We start from the raw sequence: 26369 nt of genomic DNA on the forward strand, positions 1-26369 counted from the left end.
TAACAAGACTTTTTATCGCTTTATGTACCCTCATGTGACATAACCTGCCCACCCTGCATCATATTTTAGGCTTTTTGTGGTATAGCCCACGTGTCTAAGACAAATAAAACATGCATTATCTAATATGGATGGAAATACTTATAAGTTGGGTAAGAATAAGTGACTAGAGGACCCTCTGACCCTCCTGCAGGAGCTCCTGGAGAGACCGCGCGCTTCGCTTTGGGCCACCCTGCAGCAACCACTCTCGCTCACAGTTCGCCTTCTCCCTCCAAGCCCCGCCCCTCATGAAGCCCTCACTAAAAAGCAGATAGACATTAGCAAACTGTTTAAAACTGAGTGGGCCCGTTCGTCTACGCTGTCGTGAGACGTAAGCTACGTCTACATCCCATAAAAGTAACGGTGTGAATGTGCTGACGAGATAAGAAGGAGATAAGAAGACTGTGATACTCGCACCAAACGGAGCGACTTCAACTTCAACCAAAATCTACTGGGGCATTTTCTGGAGACTCTTCATGGTACGTCCGTACTTCTTTAGGCGCTGACGCTCAGTCACTTTCCAGATTTCCAAAACGGTTTAGTTCATCAAAACTGTCACTGTACACTACGCCTGTCACTAGTGTTTAAATACTCCTATCCAGCTAACTGTGTTAACTTTGTTGCGCATAAATCCAGCTGAACATCTGTCTCATGAATCCGTTGACATACTGCTCTTCCTCCTCTCCCTCTCAGACTGTTATCTCGTTGCGGCTCTTGTTCTTACCCACTTTGTTCCCACTTTGCTCGTTTGTACAATATGTATTTTTTTTTTTTTTTACAAAACGTGGAGGAAAAAAATGTGAAACTCAGATAAACGGAGTGTCTATCCAGAGAGCTGTTGCCTTCACGCTGTAAAGAGAACAGCACGAGAATGTGTGGACACGTTCTCCTCTCTGTCTCAGGCTGTCCACGCTCTGTTGTGGGATGGAACGTGACTGACAGAACATGGGCGCAATATTGCAGATCAAAGCTGCGGTCGGCAACTTTTTTTTAGTCATATTAGCTTGAACTGTCATGGGATTCTGGAAGTAGAATATTAAATAGGCTGTTTAGGAAAAATAACGAAATCTGTAGCTCCCTCTGAAGCCTGTAATCATGCTTGCAAAAATCGAGCGCTCCCGGCTGTTTTTAACCAATCAAGTTAGGGTGGAGGAATCCTACCTGTCAATCACAGCTTGTGCACACGCTGCTGAGCGAGGGCGGATTATAGTTCTGCGTCTATCGTCTTGACGTGTTGCTTTGCTCTGGTCGCGAACCACTTTTCATGTTATGGTTCTGCAGCCTATCAGCCTTGAGTCTGCCCCAGCTGTCTTTATACGGTTGTAAGGCAGAGGAAAGGCACTATGAAGGTTTAGCCACAAAAGTCGGTGGGTGTTGTGGATGACGTTTGTCCTGTTTTGGGGTCAGGATGCAACTTCTTAGCGCAGTTTTGCAGCAGTTTAACCTGGTGGCTCGTTAGCTATATTACAGCCTATATACATCCATGTACACATTAATCTTCTACACCGTGAAAGCAAGTACAGCGCTGTCTTGAAACAAACTTCTTTACAATCGGTTTTCTGTGAGAATGTATTGACTTTAATAAAAAATAAAAAAAAATCTCAAACCAGAATTTCTGAGAGTTGGAATTCAAGCTTATCGGACGGTTTAAAAATACAAAAGGATTTCAATTTGCAATGTTTTAAAACCGAGAAAAGTGGCAAAAGCCTGCTGAAGGAACTGTTACGAGCTGATTGCAAAATGCAGCTTGAATTTAGTATAGTTGATACTCTTCTTGAAACACTTGCACTAGCAGTGTGACTGACTCATCTGGACCTTGAGTTATTTAAATGCACGATTATGACTCATACTAAACATAATGATTCAATTGGCTTGTGGTGGATCACAGGTCTGCTTCCAAAGAATCATTCTGCATTGTCTGTATTGCAGCTGACAAAAGTACAAGATCATTATCAACTTGTTATGATTTACACAAAGCTACAGTTGGAGGTCTGATGGTTCGGCCTGTGCACACCGAGAGAACAGCAAAGGTCATTTAAGGTCATTCATCAGGTCTCTTTTTGGGCTGAACCAGTATATTTGTCACTATGTTATATCAGTTGATATCGGCACATCAGAGAAAAATTGGTGAACCGGTGCTATATATGTGGCTCCAACACAACTGTCTTCAAGAACTTGCTGCAGCGCTTGTTGTAGAGAAAGTATAATGTTTGAGCAGACGGTGTTGAAATGTTAAGTGGTGTCGTTCCAATATTTGCTAATATTAGAATTTTCTTTACCCCATTGTTGCTTGGGAGTCTGACTTATTAGTACATGAACACCAGGATGACGTAGGAAGCAAACTTGTGTTCCATCAGTAAATGACTTCTACAAAACAATGTAAGACAGTCTGTGCTTTAGCGGCTTGTTTTGCAGCTATCCTCATGCGTGGCTTTGTAATTATGGGACCATAGTAAATGCTGTCTGGTTTTAACAAGACTTCAGTGCAGGGACTATTTGTGATGACACAAATAGTGACAGAAGCCAGGTCTTTAACACTGAAGCCACCACAAATATGCAGCTTGGTTTGAGCACTGTGCAGTACGTTCAGTCAGGGGATGCTCTGATGTGCTTTCCAGATCTTATTTGGGTCTCATAGTAGTTCAGCTAAGATGGTCAGGATTGAAAAGGGGTTACTTGGGGTGTTTTTGAGTTGGTACCAGTGAGCTTTCGGAGTGAAACCTTTACCTGCAGCCCAAAACTGGTTTAAAAAGTCCCTGTAAATCTTTTTAAATTTCTTTCTATCATCTCCTGTAATTTTCTACTCCAGTGCGAACTTTATTCATAATCCGAGAGGCTAAAGAAGAGAAAGATGTTTTGTTTGTCATGTAAGTCCCTTTCCTTTTGTCTTGGCTTCACAAAATGTATTGCAACACAGCTTACCTTTGTTCAGTCAGTGAGGAGATGCTTTGTGCATCACTTCCTTTGCAACCTCTATGGTTCACCACGATTCACAAAGATGCACATCTGCTTCTTCCACACAGCTTTCATTCTGGTCAAAGACGCTGCCTTCAAACTGAGCAGTTCCTGTTACAGCAGCCTCACCACATGGTTTTAACATTTGGCGTGAGTTACAGTTTCAGTTTTGCTGCAGTAAAGAATTCAGGGATCGCTCAAAGAAGCAGTTTGCATTACTTTCTTTGTAGACCGCATCTTTCTAGAAAAATGTTTTGGTTGTGGCTCGGGAACACGCCTCGTCACAATCAAGAATAAATGAGCCTAAATGATTTGAAAACAACAAGACCATCAGCTAACTAACTAAGTGTTGTATAAGCTTTGACTCAGTGAAGAGTAAATTTGAATTCTATGTTTTTTAAAGAAAATAAACAACAATGATTAAGCTTCTATTGTTATGTAACTTTTGAACATTTGTGAGAAATGCATCTGAGCTTTAAGCCTCTCAGTGGGTGTTTTTTTCCATTGGCAGCTTTGATTCTGCACTACCCTCCATCTAACATTCTCACACACACACACACTGAATCGGAACATGACCACAACAGGAAGGCTTTTAATTAACAAATGTCTCCTGCAACTTTCAAAATCTGGGAGAACCCATCACATTTTGTGTCACTTCCAACAGTATAACCTTCTTCCTTTAGCTCTTAAACAGAATGGGAGCAGACAATTCTTTAGCATTCATGTTTATTTGAACCTCCTCTCAGTCATGAACAGCTCTGACGGACTCACTGCTTTATTTGCTATTTTACAAAGGATGGGACACTTTGAAGATGTTGGCTTAAAACTTTTTCAGTCTCTTACAGGGGGGGTAAATTGAGATTTGTTTTGTCTGGGGGCAGGGGGCCTCTGTGGTTTTAGATTTGCAGTGAACTTGAGATCAAAAGGAAGCCCCAATTTAACTGTTAATGGAGTAAACATGCTTCAAATCTTGCCTTCAAATTATAGACATTTAAAGTCTAAAAATTGTTTAAGGTGCATACTGACAGTTTAGATTCTGTAATAACACCGTATTTTTCCTCCTACCTTTCCATTCACCCATCACTCAGTTATCGGACTGCCTGACTAATGCAGAGTGACTGAGTTCGATGATCTGCTCTGTAAACAAAATAAAGCTGTTGTGTGAATGTGTGCAGAGTCGTAGTTGTGAGCTTATGAGCTTAGAATGTAACCGCTGTGAATCAGTTGTGAAATCTCGCCTTATTTCTCTTAGTCACTACTCTGTCCATTGCCGCAGGAGTAGGAATAAACAGTGTGGCAGTGCTTTAACACATCTCCAAGGTAAACCATGCCCATGTCCCTGAAGTAACTCAAGGTAAAACAGGATTTAAAATAGCTTTCTTGATTTAAAGCTATAGATTTTTCCCTAGTAGGTAGAGTTATGTTTGAGAGATACAGTTAACAGACCTGTTATAATTTTAAATGTGGAAAAAGTGCAGCTTTTGTCTTAGAGTGGACATGGAGTGATGATTTCCAGTCATTGAATTCTTCATTTTTGGTAACTCTAGATTACCTTTGCACACTTAATTGCTCCAAATAGTTTAGAATTAGTTTGAAATGAGGGAGGCCTTCTTTTGAGAATGAAAGCATCTGGCTAAGATGTCTTCTGATTGGTCATATTCAGCGAGAAAAAAAAAAAGGGGGACGATAATGACTAATCAACACGCCCACTACAGTTGTCGACTGGAAAAGCTAAGACAACACATAGACAAGAAAAAAACACTCTTTGGTACACATGCTCAATACCTGCTTGTGTAAGTAACCCTGTGTTTCTGAGCTGTTGTAGAAGCAATAAATGGATAAGTAGTCTTGTGTATAACTATTGACAAAACGTACCGTTAACCCCTCTAGCTGCCTTTTTACTAGTATTTCACCATTGTGTTTGTACTAAAATTCATTCATACGTCTAATGCCGACACAACACAGACATTTTAACCAGTTTCACCAACAGCTTACGTTTCAGACTCGTGCACTTTTGGTGTCGGAACCTCAACTTTTAGCTTCAGTCCCCTTCAAAAGCCTGCATCATACTGGTTCTCCATCATAAAACTGTCGTCCGTGAAGGGTAGCAAACCAATCCAAACCTTTTCTTGACGGTTACCGGCCAGTAAAAACAAGCCGCATCTATTGCAGCACAATAACTTCCATTTTTAAAATGCCTTAGTGGATAACGTTCACACTCTAGCTCTCACGGTCACGCACTGCCTAGAAAATTCTACCAACCCTGACTTTAGGCCACTGTGACATGTAAGTGATAAGGTTGTTGGAAAAAAGAAAAGTCTTGTGAATGAGAGTTTGAGGCTACTGGGTGAAATGAGTTCCTTCTCCCCAAAAATACTAAAACACGCGTTTGTGCCTCTGTGAAGAGAAAGAACATGTTGGATATGTTTAGCGTATAATCTAACCCCGCTATCGGTTTGTTTAGGGTTAGCTTATAGAAGTTAAAGCTTCAAGTTCATGCTGATTAACATGGTGGTACTAAGCTGCTTACTCAAGACCCCACTGGGGAGTCGCTGTGTTTCCTGATGCTCTAAATGAAAGTGTGTTAATTATCTGTGGTGTGTTCCAACGTGTTTCACACCAACCAAACCATGCGGCCATCACTCCTTATACGATCTGACTGGCTACCAGCTTGGGAAGGTGTGTGCAGCATAGTTCTTTGATGCGTGCATGACCCCCAATTTACCCCCTCCACATTAATCCCCTGCTCTTTAAACTGCTGCTCCTCTTGTCTCATCTCATCACTCCCATTGCGTATATTAAACAGAGCCCAGTTCCCTGCTGTTTGTCCAAGTTCAGATTTAACCTCCTTCTTCTGGTTGACGTCTTCTATTTTTGTTAACTTTTCAGCTGGAGCTTGAAGGTGACTTCCTGTAGACCCACTGGCAGGGAGGGATACCTTTGTGAAAAAACAAAAAAAAGTCCAGTTCACCCACCTTCATCATACTGGAAACTGCACGATAATAAAATGGCTCGAAGATCTTCTGTTCCTGTTATACTTCTGACTATATGTTACCTGACGTCTGCAGGTAAGTTTACCTCACTACTTATACACATGTGAAACTAATATACATGGCAGATGTTATTTTACGTCCATATGAATAACTGAACTGGTTGGAGCCAGAGTGAAGCAAATGCAACTCTAGTGTTAGCAGTAAATTCTATTTACCAAGAACCGTGGGCAGATATTCCATCTCATTGTTGGGGAGGAGAAATAAACAGAAAACCTTTCAAGCGCAAGTGTTGAAGGGGACACTGTTACTTTAAAAGTTTTATCATCACTCACTGCTCCTATTCCTGAGCTGTCATTTGAAATCTCAGGTTTTGTCTGATTCTTCCACCAACACTGTCTCTTAGAGCAGACAAATATTGAGAACCACCGAACATTATTCAGCACAACTTTCCATTTTTACACTTCTAATTGTGAATCATGTTTTATAACACTGTTAAAGATTAGCTATCTTTGCTACAATTATCTGGTTGTTTCTGTCTGAGCACGGTTATGTTCTGTGTCATTTTCTCCTGATGAAACATTTTTTAGTAACTCTTTACACTGAGGACTTTATCGAACTGCCTTTGATCTCAGAAGGGAAAATTGCCTTACTTGGGGGTTTGGTGTATTGAAAAAATGATGTTTCTTTTTGTTTTTTTTCTGCTTTTTTACCTGACCAGGCTGCCTAATTGGATACACAACCTTACCCAGTAGCTGCAGTGGCAGGAGAAGAAACAGGGCCTAAGTCTTTGTTCTACAATATACAAACAAAATGATAGGCAGCTGCCTAATATGCAGTGAAAAGAGAGACAGTGAGAAGAGAAGAAAACCTGACTGATAGTTTATATAAAGATTATGCCTTAGAAATGCCATTGTTGACATCTGTGGAAGAAAAAAGTTATTAAAACATACTTGTTAATAAAACCAAGCTTGTAATAGCGTAGATGAGTCTGGCATTTCTAAGAAAGCCAAAGGTTTTCCGACATTCTATTTTTTTTGTTTTCAACAAGGATTAGTGAGGCTAATTTACTGCATTTTTATCAATGTAGAATAAGTTGTGTTCATAGTAATTTTTCATTGGATTGGGGGATATGCAATTCCTGCCTATGCCTAGAACCAGGCCTTGTGTTACTGTGTTGTCAGTAATTCCAATTTTGCCCAAGCTATGGGATTTTCCACTCTTTCTCCCAGCATGCCTCTCCAGACGTTGCATGTCAGAGGCAGAAGTAATGAGGATTTACATTCAAGAAAGTGCTGACAAGTTAAATCTGAGTATAAAAACTCTCAGGAGGCCTTCGTGTATCTTTCAAATTGGTTGGAACGAGGCTTTAATACTGCCAGATACTTATAACTGTGAAACAAACAAACCAAAGGTTCTGGGTGATTTCAAATGCTGCCATAACACACTCTACAAACCTTATCTATTTAATGAAAAATAGTGTACCTCTCATAGTGAAGAATGTGCAAGAGCTATTTCACTCCAGTGTCCTTAAAAGATACGAGGAACAGTTCTGGTGATTGTTAAGATGTATCTCTTTTCCTCTCAAGAATCATAAGCCCCTTTTTCATTTCAAGTTCAAAGCAAGACTGACACGCCTTTACTAGGCATTACTGTCTTGTTAGTAAATTGTGGGGTTGGATTGGGGTGTTGATACTGGTTGATGCAACCAGCAGTGGCCGAATAAGGATATCTTTTTTGCATCAATGTAGTACATTGCTGTGTGATAAGGTGTATAGATCCGGTTGTTGTTAAAGAAAGACTTGTCCCTGAATGCCACCAAACTTTTGCTGGTCTAAAAGTGAGAACCACTTACATCATAGCCTACAATCATGATTATTGGAACAAACTAAGACATCAAATTTGAGACAACTATGACTGCACAGAGAAAAGAAAAAAAAGGAAGAAAAAAGAGCCAGTCAGCCTAATCCAAAGATGCAAAACTAACTAGAGCTTGAACATGAACATGACATCAAAGCAGTGCAAAGCCACTGAGATGATTTTTGTTTTTCTGTATAATCTTCCTATTCTATGTTTGAATATCCCTACTCTGTATTTATACTGTCTGTGTTTCTACATGCCAACCTCACCATGTGAAGTGGTGCTGGTGGTAGTGCCAAGATGAACTTAAGAACCACCAAAGTCTTTAGGTTACATCCTCTTGGAAGCATGGATTTCTACCAAATTTTGTGCAAGTCAGTAAAACATGTTGAGAAATTTAACCCAAAAGACAACCTTAAAATTGATCCTATTAGATGTGGAATGATTTGCCAAATTCTCTGAAAATCTTCCCAGTAATGGTTGAGACTGTGCTGCGGGACCAACAAAAGATCATGTTGTGAAGGTTAATCCTCTAGGGACCAGGACTATCTGTTGGAAATATATCAAATGGTTGTTAAGTAGTTTCACTCACTGTAGTTCCAGAGTAAAATTCGTGGAATCCCCAAAACCAGTAAAGAAAGTGAAGCTACGTCATACCTTGTTGCTTGCTGAGATGGTGTCATCCCTTCCCTTACTTCTGCTTACTTCCATTGATGCCTGGTTAGTTTTTTCTTTTTCTTTTTCAAACTTCTAAATCTACCAGAGAAGGGAAGAGGTGGAGACAGAGAAAGAAGCAAAGAAGAGAAAAGTGGAGCTTGCCATGACTAATTACATTCTGATGCCCCTCAAAATGTTTTTTGGCCAATATGTCCAAGTAAGTGACTTCTAAGACTTTCAAATACATTCAGCAGTGTGTTTATTTTACACAGCCAAATTCAGTGGGTTTTATAAGTCACTATAGTAATAGTAAGGATTGGTTTTAATCATAAAACACACTAGAAATGTGTTGTTTCTTTTTTTACTTGCCGTGGTAGAATAGGTGTTCATCAGTAGGTTGTGAGGAATAAATGTTAATTGAGATATGATTTAGTGGACTATTAGAAGATGATCAGTTACAGTTTAAGCATATAAACGCTATCCTTAACTTAGAATTCAGGGTCTGTGTATAGAAAAGAGAGAACAAGCAAGAATACAAGATGGCATCTGAACAATCTGACACCTGATGCTAACTTCACAAAATGTCTAAATGATTCATTCTCTTGGCTGCAAATGAATAGCCCACCGTGAATTTAAAGCCACCTTATTGGAAATAGAGAAATCTGATACAAGATGTGAAGTCTGTTGAATCAAGAAGGGATTCAATTATTAGGATTCATGCTGTGGTAGCTTGATTATTTGTGCCGAACTCTCTGGATATCTGTCCAATAACCAAAAATGTCATAAATTGGCATTGTTTTGTTTCTAATGAGTAGTGGCTGTGGCTACATCTTTTTGTGTTTAAGTTTCGGTTGCTTTTGGAGTTGGCCACCAGCTGCAAGTTTGAGGACCTGTATCCGCTGGGCAGTCCACACTGTCTCCAAAATGGACCAGTGGTTTTCTTTGCATGGTAACGAAACCAAACCCAAGACTAATGCTCAGTCCTCTGATAAAACATACGTATGTCCAACTGGTTGCCATTTTGGCTACACCACAGGGAGAACCCTGCATAGATTCCTCCTTTCAATTTTTTTCAGATTGCACATTGTCCTGTTCACTGAGATTATTTTCACTTGAATTTGGATCTGTTTAGCTTCAGACAGCAACATCCCGTGTTGTTTTTCCTTGGCAGCACGGGAATGATTACCAGGAAGAAGGCATGCTTCATAACAAGTATTCCAAAAGATGGTGGTTTGCATTTTTCATACTTTCAGTCTCACTGCCGCCATCAGTTATTATTCTAAAAGCTCTTCTCTATGCTCTGGAGATTTGAATGGCACTCCAGAGAGTTGACTTTTACTCAAACAAAAGCAGTGTACTGAGTTTGTTCTGTGGGTAGAGCCATAATTTCTTCCACAATGCCAGGATCTAGAAAACAATGAAGTCCTGCATGAAGTTTTCCTCTGAATTCTTCCTCATATGGCAGGACACATTGTTATACTGTGTCACAAGGGACAGATATTTACAGTTAGGTTATCAAATGCCCTTTCCTCCATAGTGAGAAAGATTCTGATGTTCATGAGTTCACCAACTCGCTGAATTTAGAATAGCTGCAACCTCAGTACCATAGTTGAAAGTGGGGATGGTGTTTAAAGTGTAAACAAAATAAGAATTCAGTGATTTGGGTGGATTCAACAACAATGATTTATATAAAGTACTTAAAATTTCCACTTTGCCTCAGTCCAGTTTAAATGAGCTTTGGCAGAAAAGACAGGGGTATGTCTGAATTATGTTCACAAATGGCTTTTTCTTTGCATGGTAGAGCTTTAACCTGCATTTGTGGACGGCATCATGCCTGTTTCTAATGCAGTGCTGCCTGATGGTCCGCTGTGAATGAACACCACGTCCCTTGCGGATGCAGTTGAATTCTCTGAATCTTTTGATGATATTATGTTGTGCTGATGATACAGCATTTAAAGTCATTAAAGCATTAAAGCACTTTAAAGCTTTTTTACAACATGTACCTTATTTCTGAAATTGCTTTACAATTTATTGACACGTTTTTTGGAGACTGATGAACCTGTGTCCGTCTTTATTTCTGACTGACTCTCCCTCTCTATGGTGCTCTTTTTACACTCAATCATGTAACCTGTTGTTAGTTAACCCGAATGAGTTGCAACATGTTACTCCAGCTGTTTCTTTTTACAACGACTTGCGTTTCCAGTCTTCTGTTGCCTGTGTCACATCTCCTGAGACATGGTGCTGCCATCAAATACCAAATGCGTCAATATTTTTTATATTTTTTTTTTAAATAGTAAAATGTTTCACTTTCAACATTTGATATGAGCTTTTAGGATTATGAGATGTGCTAATCCTTGTTTTCTGTAATTATTAGTATTTTACACAGCGTCATACCGTTTTTTGGAAATTGAGTTGTAAATACTAGTTATTTTTGATTATCATCAGGTTGAAAAACATTATTTAATCTACTTTTGACTAAATTAACCTTTCTGAGAATTTGTTATTTATTACACAATCACATCGGACTCTGCTTCTTCTATAGATTTATTATCTCGCAGCATCTGTGTAAATAATCACATCTGCCTTTAAACTATTCAGAAGAGCCTTTATGTAATGTTTAGATTAGTCTGCAATGAATACTCTCTCAGTGTAATGCAAACCAGGATCCCAGCCTCTAGTAACTCTTAAAAGTCCTACTACGTCTATATTTCAATTCTCAGCTCTGCTGCTTCACTCTGCATTTTTTTTTGGTGTTTATAACTTTTTTTTTTTTCCAGCTCCATTTTGCGGTTCCCTCTCTTCAACTTGCTGTGACTATAATTTTGGGAGTGGATTAATTGGACATTTGGGCTGACTTTGTGTTTTGCCATGAAATGAAGTCTTTCAGGAGCCATGTCAGATATTAATGTAAAGGCGCTCGCCAAAAACAGCTCTGGGTGGATTCTGGTTATACTAAGAGCATAAGGTTGGGCTGGTGGCTCACTGAAAAACACACCATTGTCTACACTAATTTTACTCACTAAGAGGAGTGATGAATGACAAGGCTCTTAATGCATAAAGTGTAAAGTGTGTAAAGTGCCACATACATCGTGAGTAGTACCTGAAGTGTGAGCATATTCAGTCCATATGTTCAACTTTCAGATTTCCAGTAAAGTAAACAAGTTCGTTCTGTCTGCATATTTGTATACTTTTGGCAGTCAAGAGTCACTGTGGTGCCAGAAGTGGTTGTAACATTTTTTTTTCCTTCCACTGTTGAGCAAAAGGTTTGTCTCTGTATCCGCAGTGCTTTCTTTCGGCCAGCAAGAGTCAGGACGGCCAGAATGCATTGTGCAACCACTGTAATATGAGAGGTGGGGGAGTTGAGGGGAGGAGAGAGGGCAGGCACAGGCGTGGGTCGTCTGGTCCAAATCGACACACTCCACACACGCACGGCGTGCCAAACCAACAAAGTCCCTTCCAGCACGCTAAACCAGATGTTGCCCTGTGATTCATGCTGAGGAGTTGGAGCAGCGCAGCACAGAGGCAGTGTGCTGCTAGGCATAGCGGTTGGGATGTTTACATAGCAACGGGAGTCCTGACTGAGTCTAATTACAGGTCTGCTCTCCCCCATGGTGAAGCCTTCATCTTAACAGTGCTGTCAAGGAGGAGGCAGTCACTCTGGCCCTTTCTGTTTAGGGCTTTTGCTAACTGAACCCCAGCATTACCAGTTTAATTAACGGCAGTGTGTAAATTGAATCGTGGAGTATATTTACTTTGATTTACTCACTCTTACTCACTTACTCACTCCATTGAATGCACAAACACACACCAATACAAGGAAGAGCGCCAAAATTAACTGCAGGCATCTTTATCGATAGATATTTCAAGTTTGTTACATCTTGTCATCCTCCCATTGAGAGGATGCTTACGCAAATCCGAAGGAGTAAACTCAATCCCTCCCTCTTCCCCATTTCTCTCTCTCTCTCCACAGTTCCAGTAAGCTGGAGTGTAAATAATTTTGGTCGGAGCCAGTAATAGGAGACAGCTGGAGTGATAGTGCGCTTTCCATTGTGTTTCACAGCCCTGTGGAAAAAAAAAAGGAAAAAAAACAGCAATAAGGCTGGATAGAGTAAAAGTAAGAGAGATATGTGCAGTGTGACTTCATTGAAGAAACAGAGAGAAAAAGTAGTCATCATAAAAAAACTGGGCTCTTGTTGTTCAGATAACATTCAGAAAAAGGGAGAAAAATGTCTCCATCACCTTGAAGCTGTGGTTTAGTTTAATGTTTTGTGCAGATTCATGACTGTGTAAATAGGGTTTGGTTGCATGACTCAAAAAGTCCTGACTGTGAATGCTACCTGAAGGTGTCCAGGTGGTGTTCTTTAATCCTACTTGCCACTCCTGGGGCCTCAGCTTCCCCACTCTGCTTTCACCAGATGAGTCCAGCTGAAAGGCCATGTCCCAGTTTTGGAAGGGTCATTTGGAAAAGACGAGTGCATATCCAAAAACTGACAACACGTCCCTCTTAGTTTGATCCTTGCTGTAAATAACAAAGACACACGGTCGGAAATACAGTGCTCTGTTTTTCCATTTGTCCATTAAGATTAGATTATAGTTTTAACAGAAAGAGCAAGTCTCTGAGGAAAAAAATTGTTGCCGTGGTATACATTTTAAAAAGCTCCTTAATTTGCTGTTATGGATGCAGGAAGAAAGTCTCTTGCTTTTTTATTTTTTTAATATTACCTTATCTTATTTCATTTCTAAGAATTTATCTTTCTAGATTATTTGTCTGTTCTAACCAGCCTGGTATTCGTCACACTTTCATTTAGTCAGCTTTTCAGTTATGAGGTCCTCCCACCTTCTTTGTACGTGTCAATACACGAGGCAGCATGACATTTGACAAGTCATTCTTCTTCTTTACCCTCCCTTTCATAAAGCTGAGGTAGCCCAGTGGAATGTGGCCTCTTCCAGTGTGTGTGAAAATGCTGTCTTCCTTGGCCTTTCTCACCTCTCTGGCTACTTCACACCGTGCTTGCTCACTGGCACAAAACTCAGCATTGTTCAGTCTTTGCTCTCTGGATGGCAACCCACTGCTTTTTTTTTTTATTTTTAGGCCATTTTTTTTGGCTTTTTAAAATAAAAATCACATCTGAGTGGTGATGTTTTTGTAAAGTATCACATAAACGCCGACATTTATGGCGTATGTATGATGTAGAAAGAAAGATACCTTGGCATTTGTTTACAACCTCAGTGTCAAAAGAGTTTGGACACTCAGTAAAATGTAAATAAAAGCTGCATGAAATGACTTGCAAATTTGATAAACCATCATTTTATTCACAATCGAACATAGAAAGCATATCAAATATAGGAAGTGAGGCATTTTACTATTTGATGAAAAATATTAGCTCATCCTTGATGGCGGCAAAAAAAAGTTGGGACGGGCAACAAAAAGCTAAAAAACTAAATGTTGCTAAAAAGAAAAGGCTGAAGAAACATGAATGCAGCTAATCAGGTTAATTGGAAACAGGTCGGTAACAAGACTGGGTTAAAAAAGAGCCCCTTAGAGAGGCAGAGTCTCTCAAAATTAAAAATGGGCAGAGGTTTGCGATATGATTATATAGATGGATGGATGGCAAGGCCAGGTAAGATTTTTTTTTTTTTTTTACACAATTGTACACAGCATCCCAACTCTTTTGGACGTGGGGTTTGATCTTAATAGTCTCTTCATACTCCTGTGGGTTTTCTAATGGGTGTGTGTCTCAGTTTGGATGTAAAATGAAAATTTCTCATTTTCATACCACAGTTGTGTTTCACATCAGCACTCGCTTCCCCCACTGAGTCCAAATCTTAAAGTTCAGAAAAAGAGTCTCCTGCCAAACTCCTGCCAAGTTGCTGCTCAAGAATATGGCTTTTCTAGGCATCTATGACGACTGAGATAGATGCTCTTAGCTTATTTCCAGATATTTCTCTTTATTGCCCAGTAGAGCTACTGTGCCTGGGTTCTTTTTATACTAAACTGTATTGCGTTAGCTGAAGGCTCTTGCACTTGACTTTTGTTATCTCACCATTCATGCGCTTGCCTGGTTTGAATCGTCTCACACAGCCACGATATGTTAAGATGATGAAGCTGCGGTTGCTGCCTTAACATCTAGCAACTCTATAAATATTGGATTCAGCTCATAATGTGACACTGGCAAACTTTTATCTGAGTCCTCATCAACAGAAATGATTAAGATTTGGATGTACATTCTTGTTGAGTGTGTTGGTATTATTATGTCTTTACTATAGGCCATAGTCTTTTTTTGTTTTGTTATGATAACTGATCTTGTATCAGCGTGTGCAAATTGTTCTTGGCTGGTCATGTCCATTCACTACTGCTTTAAGTCACTTCTTGTTTCGTGGTTACATTTTTGGCATTGATATTATATGTTCAGACAACACATGTCAGCACCCATCAGTAAAGAGAGTCAAAGGTAGCACAGTCACGAAAGTCTTTAGTCATTATGCACACATGCTTGTTCTCTCCCAGCTGTCATTACACAGTGGCTCCTGTGTTCCTTTGGGAATTGGTCATGTCAGCCATCTCTTCAAAGCCTTCTGATTTATGTCTGTATTTAGAAGAAGGGAGAAATGTACCAGTTTCTCTCTTTTCTGCTTGCCTCCGGCTAAATATGTTGCATGTAATTGGTCATGTACTTTTTAAAATTTTTTTTTTTTTACAAACACTATTGATACATTTGTTACCTCTCACTCTGCCAGATATTAGAGTTATTCAGTCATTATAAAACAAATATATTTGATACTGTTCAGGTGCCCTGGAGCATGTTGAACCCTGATGCTAACATCACAGACCATATAAAATATGCAAAGAGACAGAAAACACACAGCTAATCCACAAATGAATTGTGGCAAGTTCTCTAAATGTTATGCTTCCAAGTCTAAATGAAAATGTAAATGTTGTTTTCAGAGGGTTTGCAATTTTTTTCCAATTCATTTTTATTTATATAGCGCCAAATACAACAAATGTCATCTCAAGGCACTTAGATAGTAAGTCCAATTCAAGCCAATTGGAATTCAATTAATTAATAATAATCATAATTCATAAAATAATCCAATTCGTTCATATAGAGCCAATTCAAAAACAATTTCCTAGCTAAGAAAACCAACAGATTGCACTGAAAACTTTTTGTTTTTCGGTCCAATCTCCCGGCCTGAGCGTGCCTGAGGCGACTGTGGAGAGAAACGACTCCCTTTTAACAGGAAGAAACCTCTGGCAGAACCAGACTCAGGAAGGGTGGCCATCCGCCTCGACCAGCTGGGGTTTGAGAAGACAGAAAGGGGGGGAGGGCCGCAGCGGCGGCGGCACTGTAACACCATTCAAAGGATATCTGTTGGAACAGGGAAACACGGGTTAATGACCACAATAATATCACATATACATAAAGAGAGTAAAGTGAGGAAAGGTGTGACAGATGAGGCCCCCCAGCAGTCTAGGCCTATAGCAACTTAACTTGCATGCAGCTCTCTGTGGACAGTCATGTACCCAGCAATTTTTTGGGACTATGGACTATGCAAACTTCTGATGAAAATTTAAATTTTTACGTTTTCTTTTTAATCATTGACCACTGACGAGAGGTCTTGAAGACACCAGTAACTTGTTATTTGGATGTCAACTAACTATGATAGAAGCACAGAAATCGACTGTTGCTCACAGATCTACAATCTTTCCACCAGAGCACTGACTTTCTACATTAGGAATCTTCAAAATCGTGATAAGTTTACCTGGGAGAAGCTATGCTCTTTAGATGCAAAGTGTAAGAAAACCAGGTATATTATTCTCAAACTTCTGCCCTTCCAAATGGAGTTTTACATTCACAGTTATTTATTGTCTCAACACCTGTTAACATACTTACGGACTGAGAGAAGCTTTGTCTGGATATTCATTCTTGCGTCACATTTTCTTTGGACAGCAGTTTTTATCCTTCAAAATGACTCGATAAGCTGTTTTTTCAATAATATGCCAACTGAAAAGATTAAGCAAGATGACTACAAAATAAGTGTTTGGGTGATATTGAGTTACAGACAGATTTGTGGGATATCTGACTTCAGATTTCACACTTTGATGGTGAGTTTATGACTTCCCTGATGGAGCACAGGCTCACCCTTGCCCTCCCTCCTTCATCCCATTCCAGCTTCTTTCTCTTATGCCTCCTGTTTTACAGTCCAGAGATAAATCCTTTGCATTGGCAGGCCGGTGAAGTGAACTTACCCTTAAAGGCTTTACTCACTTCCGGCAGCAGTGGCTATAAGTTCAGGGTTGAGTGGGCTGTGCTAATGTCAACACTGCAGAGCTAGTGAAAGTCCAAAGCCCCTGAGGAAAACACAAGTGAGTAGAATATTATGTCCCTTAAACTGGTTTCTGTGGTTCATGGTCCATGGGAATTGTGCCTTACAGCAAAAAGAAAAGAGATTAGAGGATTCATTTAATCCCATTTTTCATATGAGATGTAGCATAATTTAGGTAGGGAGCAGAAAATCTTGAAACAGAACGCCCCTCTGTGGTATATTGCATTTTTTTCCTTAACTTGGCTGTTATGTTTTTGCATTATTGGATAAACATGCTTTGTTAAAAATTCTTTAAGCTGCCTAATTTACTTCCTCCTCCTCACAGTTATGTGTGTCGACATTTCTGAAATTAGCTTCAGTGCTTTTGACTTTCTTTTTCAATCTGCGGAAACACATATACTAGTTTAGGAAATACTGGGAAAAAGGCATGTGAGCGTGTGTATATATGCACACACAGGGGGAGGGTTCTGTTTTTCCTCGGAAATGGCTTTGTGGGAATATCAAAACTGTCCCTAACTGGCACAGCAACTGAAATCACTTCCTGTACCCTTGTTTTGGCTCAGTGCCACACTGTAGAAGGCAGCGGGAAACAAAGACATTCATTTCTTGTTTGATAGGGAATTGTAGTGATAAATGTGCATACCAAAACAAATCTTCTGCTTTAGTGATCTTTTGGTCTACATTCCTCACCTGACAAGTTTTATGCCCCAAATGAAGCATGCACTGTAAATTCTAACAAGTTGAGTTTACTTAAAGAAATTTAGGAAACCGATTACCTTGGGAAAAGTAAGTAAACACACTTAATTGTGTGAAGTAGAGTGAAATTATTATACTTAAGTGAGCTCTACTTTTTTTGAAGTTGTGAGAACTTAATGTATCTCAGTATAGTTTAATTAAAATCAAGCTGTTACAACTCAAATACTTTGAGTCACATTAACTTAATATATTCCTCCAAAAAAAGTGGGTATCACTTGAAATTTGTAATAAATTACACTTGAGGCATTGTAGTAGCCTGGCTGACGCGTCCACAATCTCGATGAGATGGTGGTCTGGGAACTAGGTGTGCGTTTTCTCGTATTTGAGGCGTGGTTTACGAATGCCTAGAGCTGTTTATTGGGCGCTACGAATGTCTATCAAATGACGTCAGGTTCTTCCCATGCTGCTTTGCGCGCGATTCATAGCCAACTGTATCACTTATACCAGATGACGACAGAAATTCGACGAGGAAGAAGAAAAAAATGGAAAATAAAAGTAAACTTGCGCTCTAAGCTACTTAAATTTAACAAAGTAGGCCTATATGCTATATTCTACATGAATTTTTATGTTGTAGAGTTGTGAATTTATTTTAATAATGGAGAAATTGAGCAGCCTTGCTTTGTTGTCTACAGTAGTAGATCAACCCTCATCTTACTTTGAAGCTCCCAGCTCCCAGAAGTGACGTCAACGAAGCTTTAGCAGCAGAAAAGCTATCAGGCTTGTGTTGATGATAATAATAAACTCCTGAACTATGTACAAACTTCCAAATGCATCGTTTTGTGAGTACAGACCATATTTGTACAACTGTAGAAGTTTGGTGTCATGACATGTGATTCTAGTGTGGTAATTTTGGAGATACTGCCAGGGTCCGTTAGCGCTTGTACTAAGCTATTTGGGATAACTCGGTAACTCAGCTGATGTTCAGCCAATATCGGAAAAACTTCGGGTGGGCTACTTGGCTGGATGTCACGGTTCAAATGACCCTAGGGTGAATCTACTCCGAAACACTTTCTAAGGCTGCATTGAACGGTAACGTTGTGTCCGCTGTCATGTTGGATTAACGCTCTACAAGCTTCGGTGTAGCGCATAGACGTCGTCATCGTCTTGCTGTGCGCCCCCCCCCCCGTTCTGTGATTGGTTCCCAAACTCTGGTAAAAATAAGGGCGGTGGTTTCCAGGCTGACTTTGCAGTGAGAATGAAATCGAGCGCAAAGCAGCATGGGAATTCCCAGGCTAGCATTGTAGTGTAATCCACTTCAATAAAGTTGACAGGAACTCAATACAAATAAGTCACATTAATTTAATATACTGTGCCAAAGTAAGTGAGCACTACTTAATTTTAAATAAATGCACTTAACATATCTTAGTTTATCCAACTTAAAAATAAAAATTCACAAAATAGCATTATGAACGTGTTTTTTATTTTTATTTCAGTATTTGTAAATAACAATGACAACAATCAACATGCTGTTCATTCTGAAACTGAGGTAGAACAATTGGGGTGATAGATAAATAAAAAGGTCAGACCATCTCTTTAGCACCACATATACACAAATTACACATACTGTAATTTGAATAGTAGTACTTCGTCATGTGGAGATTTTTGTTAATACTGCAATTAATTGTTCCGCTCTCATCCAAACCCTTCTGTTAGCAGATAACCAGGCCAGTCAGTGAGTAGAGGAGAGAAAACATGGGTGAAGTCCTCTGCAGTGTCCGTAACCTGCATTCAAAATAAAACACAAATACATTTAATTCAGATGTTAAGACCCACAGTTATATTGTGTTCACTCTTAGGATCAAAGTGTCTGCACAAAATCACAGAAGAATACTGGAGGAATACTGTTTTAGAGAGCTCTTTAGAGTACGAGCAGGTAGAAATGGCTGCATTTTAGCACTAAGCCTTATCAAAAAGCATTTAAAAATGCATTTATAAACACACACATACAACTACATCTGGGAAGCTCAGATTTGGCTCATACTTTGCATGCATTGAAAATCATACAAAACATAGGTGTGTAGTTGCAATTTAGTGATATAACCCTCTAAACCCAACTTTATACCAGGCAGAAATGGAAATTAAATATTTTCACCATAGACTAAGATGAAACATTACTTTCCTTCAGCATCACATGTGAGGCATTAAATTTGTAACTGCCAACTGATTAAAAATATGTCACTTGTTTAATGTTGTGACATCCCCACTTAAATATGTTTGGTTTGCAAAGTGTGAATGCGGGCTATAATATCTAACTTGACCTCAGTTTTGGAGAATTTAACCATGGGCTGTTTGCAGCCCAGGTGCACTACACCTAGAGTGCGACCAATTTGGTCGCACGTGCAACCTATTTTCTCAGTGGTGCAACTAAAAAAAAATCTGAAGTCGCACAGGTGCAACCAGCCGTTCGGGGAGAAAAAAAAAAAAAAGTCTGCGCGACTCTGTGGTTCAACAACAGACACACATTTAGACCCAGATCGTGGTCTAAACCAGTGGTTTTCAAAGGGGGGGCCTCAGAAAATTGGAGGGAAGATAGGAAAAAAATGCAAAAATAGAATCTAATTTTTTTTAAACATCATTATAAAGGTCACATTTTTTTAATCAGTATTGTAAAATACAATTTATAATAATATATCATATAGAAATGTTATTTGCCATGCTTGTCTTTCTGATTGGCTGCCAGTCAAAACATCGTAGACCTGGCGGTTTGCGCCTGTTCTCAAGCTGCTCTGCTCCTCAAGCTAGCGTGTAGATAGCTTAGTCAAAATGGACAGATTTTTGACTAGAAAGATACTGAAGGAACAGACCAACAGCCCTGCTGTGGAGGACACTGCTGCAAAAAAACCCCTAAGAACTGGCCAACTAAAATCAGAAAGTATGAGGCAGCATACACTAAGTTTGGCTTTACAGCCGTACAGAAAAATGGCCACGATTGCCCGAAATGCGTCTGGAGACCCTCTCAAATGAGTGTTTAAAACTTTCGAAACTTCAGCGTCACTTGATACAAAAACATCTGGCAGTCCAAAAAAACGGTCGACTTCTTCAGACGTAAAGAAGAGCATTTAGTAAAGATTTAGTCAGGCAATCTGCTGCATTCACACGGCACGCTACTGTCCGTGAATAAAAGAAAGAAAATACGTTGTAAATGTTGATGTTTCTTTACATATTTTGTAGCATTGTCTGTGGTTTGCAAAGGGGGTCCCTGGCCAGAAGCTAATACTGTTTGGGGGGGCTTGGCATGGAAAAGTTTGGGAACCCCTGGTCTAAACCAATCAGAGATAGTGAAGGGCGGGACCCCCTCTGATTGGCCCGTGTATGTGTGTGTACGTTTGAACACGCGCATTCTGTAGTCAGATAGAGAGGTGATGAACCGTCAGATAAACAGTGGATAGCCGCGGGTGATAAGATGAAAAGAACGATTGACAACTTTTTCGTTAAGTTAAGGCCTGATTCGTCCGAAAATAACCACAACCAATGCTCTGACACGGAGCCGTCAACCTCCCACGTTATGTCAGGCCCTGGTCCGGAGCTAGCATCAGATAATGAGCCACATACGATCGACTCCCAGCCAGAACCAACTGAAATAAAAAGGGGTAAAGTGTATTCATTTCCAAGAGAGTGGCTTGACCAGTTTCCCTGGCTAAGATGCAGTAAAGCCGATAATATAATGCACTGCATTTACTGTAAAGTGTGGCAATAGTGTATTTGTGACTGGTTCGAATTGAAACGCTGAAAAAGCACAACGCATCTATGAAACACATTACCTGCTCAGAGTACCCTCTCCCCGTTGCCTTTCAGCGGCAGGCAGCAGCAAACACATCATCGGACGAAGCCGAGATGATAATCAAGTTTAACGTTGCCTACCATATTGCAAAAGTTCCCTTCACTAAGTTCAAGTCCGAAATAATTCTTCTGAAGAAAAATGGCTTGAACATAAACCCGACGAACAGCAATGATGTTGCGTTTTGCGAGGTTCCAAATCAAAACTTAATCGAGCCAATCAAATCGTGAGGAGCGGGGTCAGAGGCCGGGCTACCTAGTGACGACAGAGGTGCGACGTTTCAGTGAAGTAAACTTACATCTGAGAGCAATCCCCAGTCAATTGCAAGCATGATGTACCGAAGACGGCGGGCCGAACGGCAAAACCGGAAGTGCGTTGCTCACTGCGGCCAGCTTTAGTAGCGACAAATTTGTGGGAACAAAATTGTAAATAGCTGGTATTTTGTCAGATTTTCAACACCTTGGGGGTCTAAATGACTACTTTCTCGCCTGAAAATGTTTCAAATGTTGCTAAAGTTATATATTTACAGAGTTTATAGCTTAAGAGTAATCAGCTTTTCAGGCCATAGAATTCAAACCACGATGTACATTCCGTCGCGTTGACTACATAAAACTTCTTCATCGCTCTGATTGGTTGTTGCGCCATCCTATTGCGAGGCGTTAAACTTGACAGACAACCGTTTATCCCACCTACACTGCTATCCAGCGTCACTAGACCCCTGTACAGCTTTTTGCTGTACGGGTCTGGCTTGCTAGGCTAGTAAGTTTGTAGAATTGTGCTTCAAATAAAGAACTGTATTTTGACCAGATTGCTAGTTGATCGTTTATGGCCCTGTCACACTGTTGCGTATGAGAGAAGCGTATGAGTTGCGTATGAAAATTAATAATATAATTTTCATACACACGAAAAGTCCTTGAAAATAAAGAATTGTGCGTATACTTACCGTATTGAACCTATGAGTAGCGTATGAGTAGCTTATGGTCAGCGTATTGACAGCGTATGTCAGCGTATGAACAACGTATAACCAGCGTACTCTGCGTATGACTAGCATATGAACTGCGCATGCCCAGCGTACGTTTCAACACGCCTATATCAGCACCCTTTCCATTGCTCCATTATTGCAGTAGACGACGCGCTATCAACATCTCTTGAGAGATTCATCTCGATCATGCCTCCCAAGAAGCAATCGTAGTTTGCCCGGGCCCTGGGCTGAGGCCGAGGTCGAGGAAAAGGCAAAAAAACACAAGAATCATTCTCACCCATACCTGCTGAAATGCATGATGCACCTGCGGCTGATGAGTTACATGCTTCTGAACGATCAAGATCCCCAACTCCTCCTCCTGACCGCTCCCGTGAATCGTCGGTTGCCTCAGATATGTCAGTTGCCGTCTCCATCTCCGCCAGACGGGCCAGTTATCTGTTGAGCTGCAATATCAGTGAATTAATTGTATTACCTTGTTAGCCTATATTCACCTACGTCTCATTTTACTGATAGCATGAATACAATAATTAAAATGATCAAATTTGAAATAATGTTTTAAATAATTTAACAGAGAAACCATGAAAAGAATTCCTGAATGAAGAACAACAAACCTGATTTGCTCCTCAGTGGAGGACAGTTGGCCACAATCCAAGACCTTTTTTTTTTGAGGAATGTCCTTTCTTTACTTGTGAACTTGTAAAGTCCGAATCCGTTTCGGAAACGGCAAACAATTGTCTATGAGACAATACCAAAAAACCTTTTTGTCACATTTATCATCATTTTCTTACAAAGGTTTTTAATTTTATAATGGTGGCTCAAATTGAGACAAGACATTACAACAATACATGCCCAGTAATATTGTTGTAATGTTTTAAATACTTGAACGCAGTTTTTCTAGAGAAGATTAATTGTTTTGTATATGTGATTATCGTCCATCGACTCTTTTGGGCTTTCACATGCGCGAGCGTACAACTAACCGGTAAGTGACATACTGTTTATAAAGTTGTTTTGTAACATCCCCATGCCAGTAATGTGAGAACCATGCATATGGTTTTGATGGTAAGGCTTGTGACTTTATTGTCGGATGGTTTATAAAGTGGTGTGACGTTTCTGCAGTGTGCAAGTTGTTGTTTTACGTGGAAGGGTTAGCACTTGCCCCTAGCCACTACGTATTAGCCTCGCATGACAGGCTGCGCGAACAGCGCTATCTCCACACAGGGAGCGCAGATTAGCACCTGTCTGTGTCCTACTATCAGTAATTGACAACCTCTAGCAATGGGATTGCGCTTCAAATGCCCCGGAGTTTTCCTTTAAGTCAGGACATTGTTTGCATTTACAGTGTGCAGGGTTTTTTGAGTGACTTTTTTTTTTCTTCTGTTGAAGTTTAGGTTGCATTTTGAATGCAAGCCCAATTCAGTTTAAAATGTAAATGGTAACCAATATTTTAATTTAAGCTTTAAGGTGGCTGAGATACCAAATACCCAACTCTTAATCACATTAAAAAGGAAAAAAGAAATCTGTGATGCTTATCTGATTCTGAAGTTTAGTGTACTTACAAACCCTGTAAATTTTCCAACATTTTGGAAATGGGGTAGTAGCTTGTGTTTTTCCGGATGTGTGAAACGAAATCGGGTCTTTTAGTCACCTTCCTTTTATCTGGAAGAAGTATTACTTTTGGATTAGAAGAAATGTCTGAAAGAGACGTTAGAGTTTAAATCACAGAGTTGGTTATAGTCCAAAAACATCCTTCCAGGGAGGACTGTTAAAAACTGCCAGGTGACATCACTGCCTGGACCTGAAACTGTATCAAAATGGAGTCTTTCTCTCTTTAATATGGATTTGATATTCTCACTTAATGTCTTCCCTCTGACACTATCCAAGTCAAGCCCAAATGCATTTAGGCAGTGTAGAAAAACAGAAGATTAGAATTACTATTTCTTTAGAGAAAACAAATAATGCTTGCATGTGGCCTTACGAGCCGGAGTGTTTCTTTTAGAGTCATGGCCTGTATATTTGATACTAATCCCCCCCTAAAAGGCATAACTGAATAAATAAACTTTTAACTCAGGGTATTTAGGAGAAGAAGAAGTAGGTTAAGGTGCCTGTCAATCACTGGTGCTAGTCCTTTATGTATATGTGCTTTACACATCATGTAGAATCACTCTTTAGGGAATCCAGGTCATGAGCTATGCAGAAGTTTAGCATCATTGAAGAAATGTGACATTGACGTGCACCTAAGTGAAAGGCCTTAGAGGGAATTACAGTTTCACATCTTAGATCTGACATTTCAGCCTACTTACTACTTCTAAACACTTAGTGAATTGATATCTAGGATATCTTCAGAATTAATGTGGACATAAAATGGGGACACAATCATTGGCACAGTTTTGATCCATTTAAATTAGTTTTGTGTTCAATTGCTGTGAGCTTCCCATTTTTCTATTTTGTCAAATTTTCTTTTTTGTGTGTTTTTAGACCAGGAGTCCTGAATGACTAGACTGTGAAATATTGGTTAGCGGGCCAAGTTTTTTTAAATTTTTTAAAAATTTTTTAGACAAACTCTTTCAAATAAACATTTAATAACAAACAGCATTTGTATTGTGGATGGTGTCATTGGAACATGCTAATGTGTCCCTGCGTCCCCTTACCACTTATAATACTACTGTGTCCCGCTGATTCGGTTATTTAGATTAGTTGCAGTTTTATTCACGCAAGAAAAACAAATGCTGTGTGTACATTATCTATGGTATATAAATCTAGTTAAAGTGTTTTCGGAATAGCTTTGTGAAATGCTGTCTGTAACCATATGCTAATTAGACATGTGTTAATTACTTTGTGTTAAATATCTGTCTCGAGATTCAGGTTGGATGTTTAAAAAAACACCCTGGCAATCAGATGTAATCTCCCATCACTTGTTTTGGACGGATTAACACTTGTGTGGAAACATACATTTATTTAACTAATCGAAATAGTTGTAGTCAACTTGAGTGAAGTTTGGACATGGTTTCACAATGAATGGGCTCCAGCATTTGACTGGTACTGTATGATGATATTTTGAATTCTTTACATGAATTTCTAAGCAACTTTTTAAAAACTTTTTTTTTATAGTTTACTGCAAGGCCAGCTTGCCAAAGTCGACTGGATTAAGATGCTTTACAGAACAATGGAGGACTTCATCATTTTTATTTATATATAGTAGGCTATAAAGTATTTTTCAAATATCTTTAGCACAAAAACTGTACTGTTGTTTGGATTCACTGTTTTAAGTAACCGATAGAGATTAGTTTATAACTAATTAGTAAAAACTAAATTGGATATTGTGGGAATTGCTTTGAAGATTTTTAAACCTTTTAGTGATGCAGTGTCGAATTTACCATCCGATTATCCTGGATCTCTTGGTTTAAAGACATAATGGTGGTATAATCTACAGAGTGTCCGGTGAGCTTAGGTGGGACTTGTTTTTTCAGGCTTACAACAGCTTTCGCTTTTTCCTCAGTTGTGGGTGTTCAGCCTGTCCAGCTAAAAGTCGACAGCAGCAGCTGGACAGGACACTCTCTTTGCTGATGACCGTAGAAAAAGAAAAATGGCTAAAGAGAGCACAAGACAGAGGCGGTGGAAAAAAGGCAGGCAGATAGGGTGACAGCAGACACAAAGCTGTGGCAGGGCCAACAGATGCAACTTTATATCCTCTGTCCACTGGTTTTAGGCTGATGGTAATGGCATATGTGATGGGAAAAGAATCTATTGGGTTTAACTTTCAATTCATCTGAATGATGAGGAATTATCTTTTAGAAAGAATGAATATGCATATCTATTTCTGTCAAAACCTCGACATGCTCTGTATTGAACATTCAGATCAGTAATGGCTTTTTTGTTTTTTAAAACTCAAGATCAACCTAACACTGAATGCTGTAATTTTCTTTCCATGTGGCCCCTTCTTTTTCCATAGGCCTCAATCCTGTTGTATTTTTAAACAATTAGAAAATCAGATTGTTTCCCTGCAAGAGTTGTAATCTTTTGGAAGCCTCCC

General features: G+C 39.6%; 1 protein-coding gene across 1 annotated transcript in view; it reads left to right on the forward strand.

Annotated features, from left to right (window-relative positions):
* The first annotated feature begins 286 nt into the window (after positions 1 to 286).
* Positions 287 to 26369, forward strand: part of tgfbr3 (transforming growth factor, beta receptor III) — a 77993-nt gene continuing 51910 nt past the window's right edge. Inside the window, exons 1-2 of the mRNA XM_075484916.1 lie at positions 287 to 515; positions 5881 to 6059. Of these exons, the coding sequence (XP_075341031.1) occupies positions 5999 to 6059 (61 nt within the window). The 5' untranslated portion in view covers positions 287 to 515; positions 5881 to 5998. The remainder of the gene's footprint in view (positions 516 to 5880; positions 6060 to 26369) is intronic.

The sequence above is a fragment of the Odontesthes bonariensis genome, chromosome 15 (genome assembly GCF_027942865.1).
Source record: "Odontesthes bonariensis isolate fOdoBon6 chromosome 15, fOdoBon6.hap1, whole genome shotgun sequence".
Taxonomy (NCBI): domain Eukaryota; kingdom Metazoa; phylum Chordata; class Actinopteri; order Atheriniformes; family Atherinopsidae; genus Odontesthes; species Odontesthes bonariensis.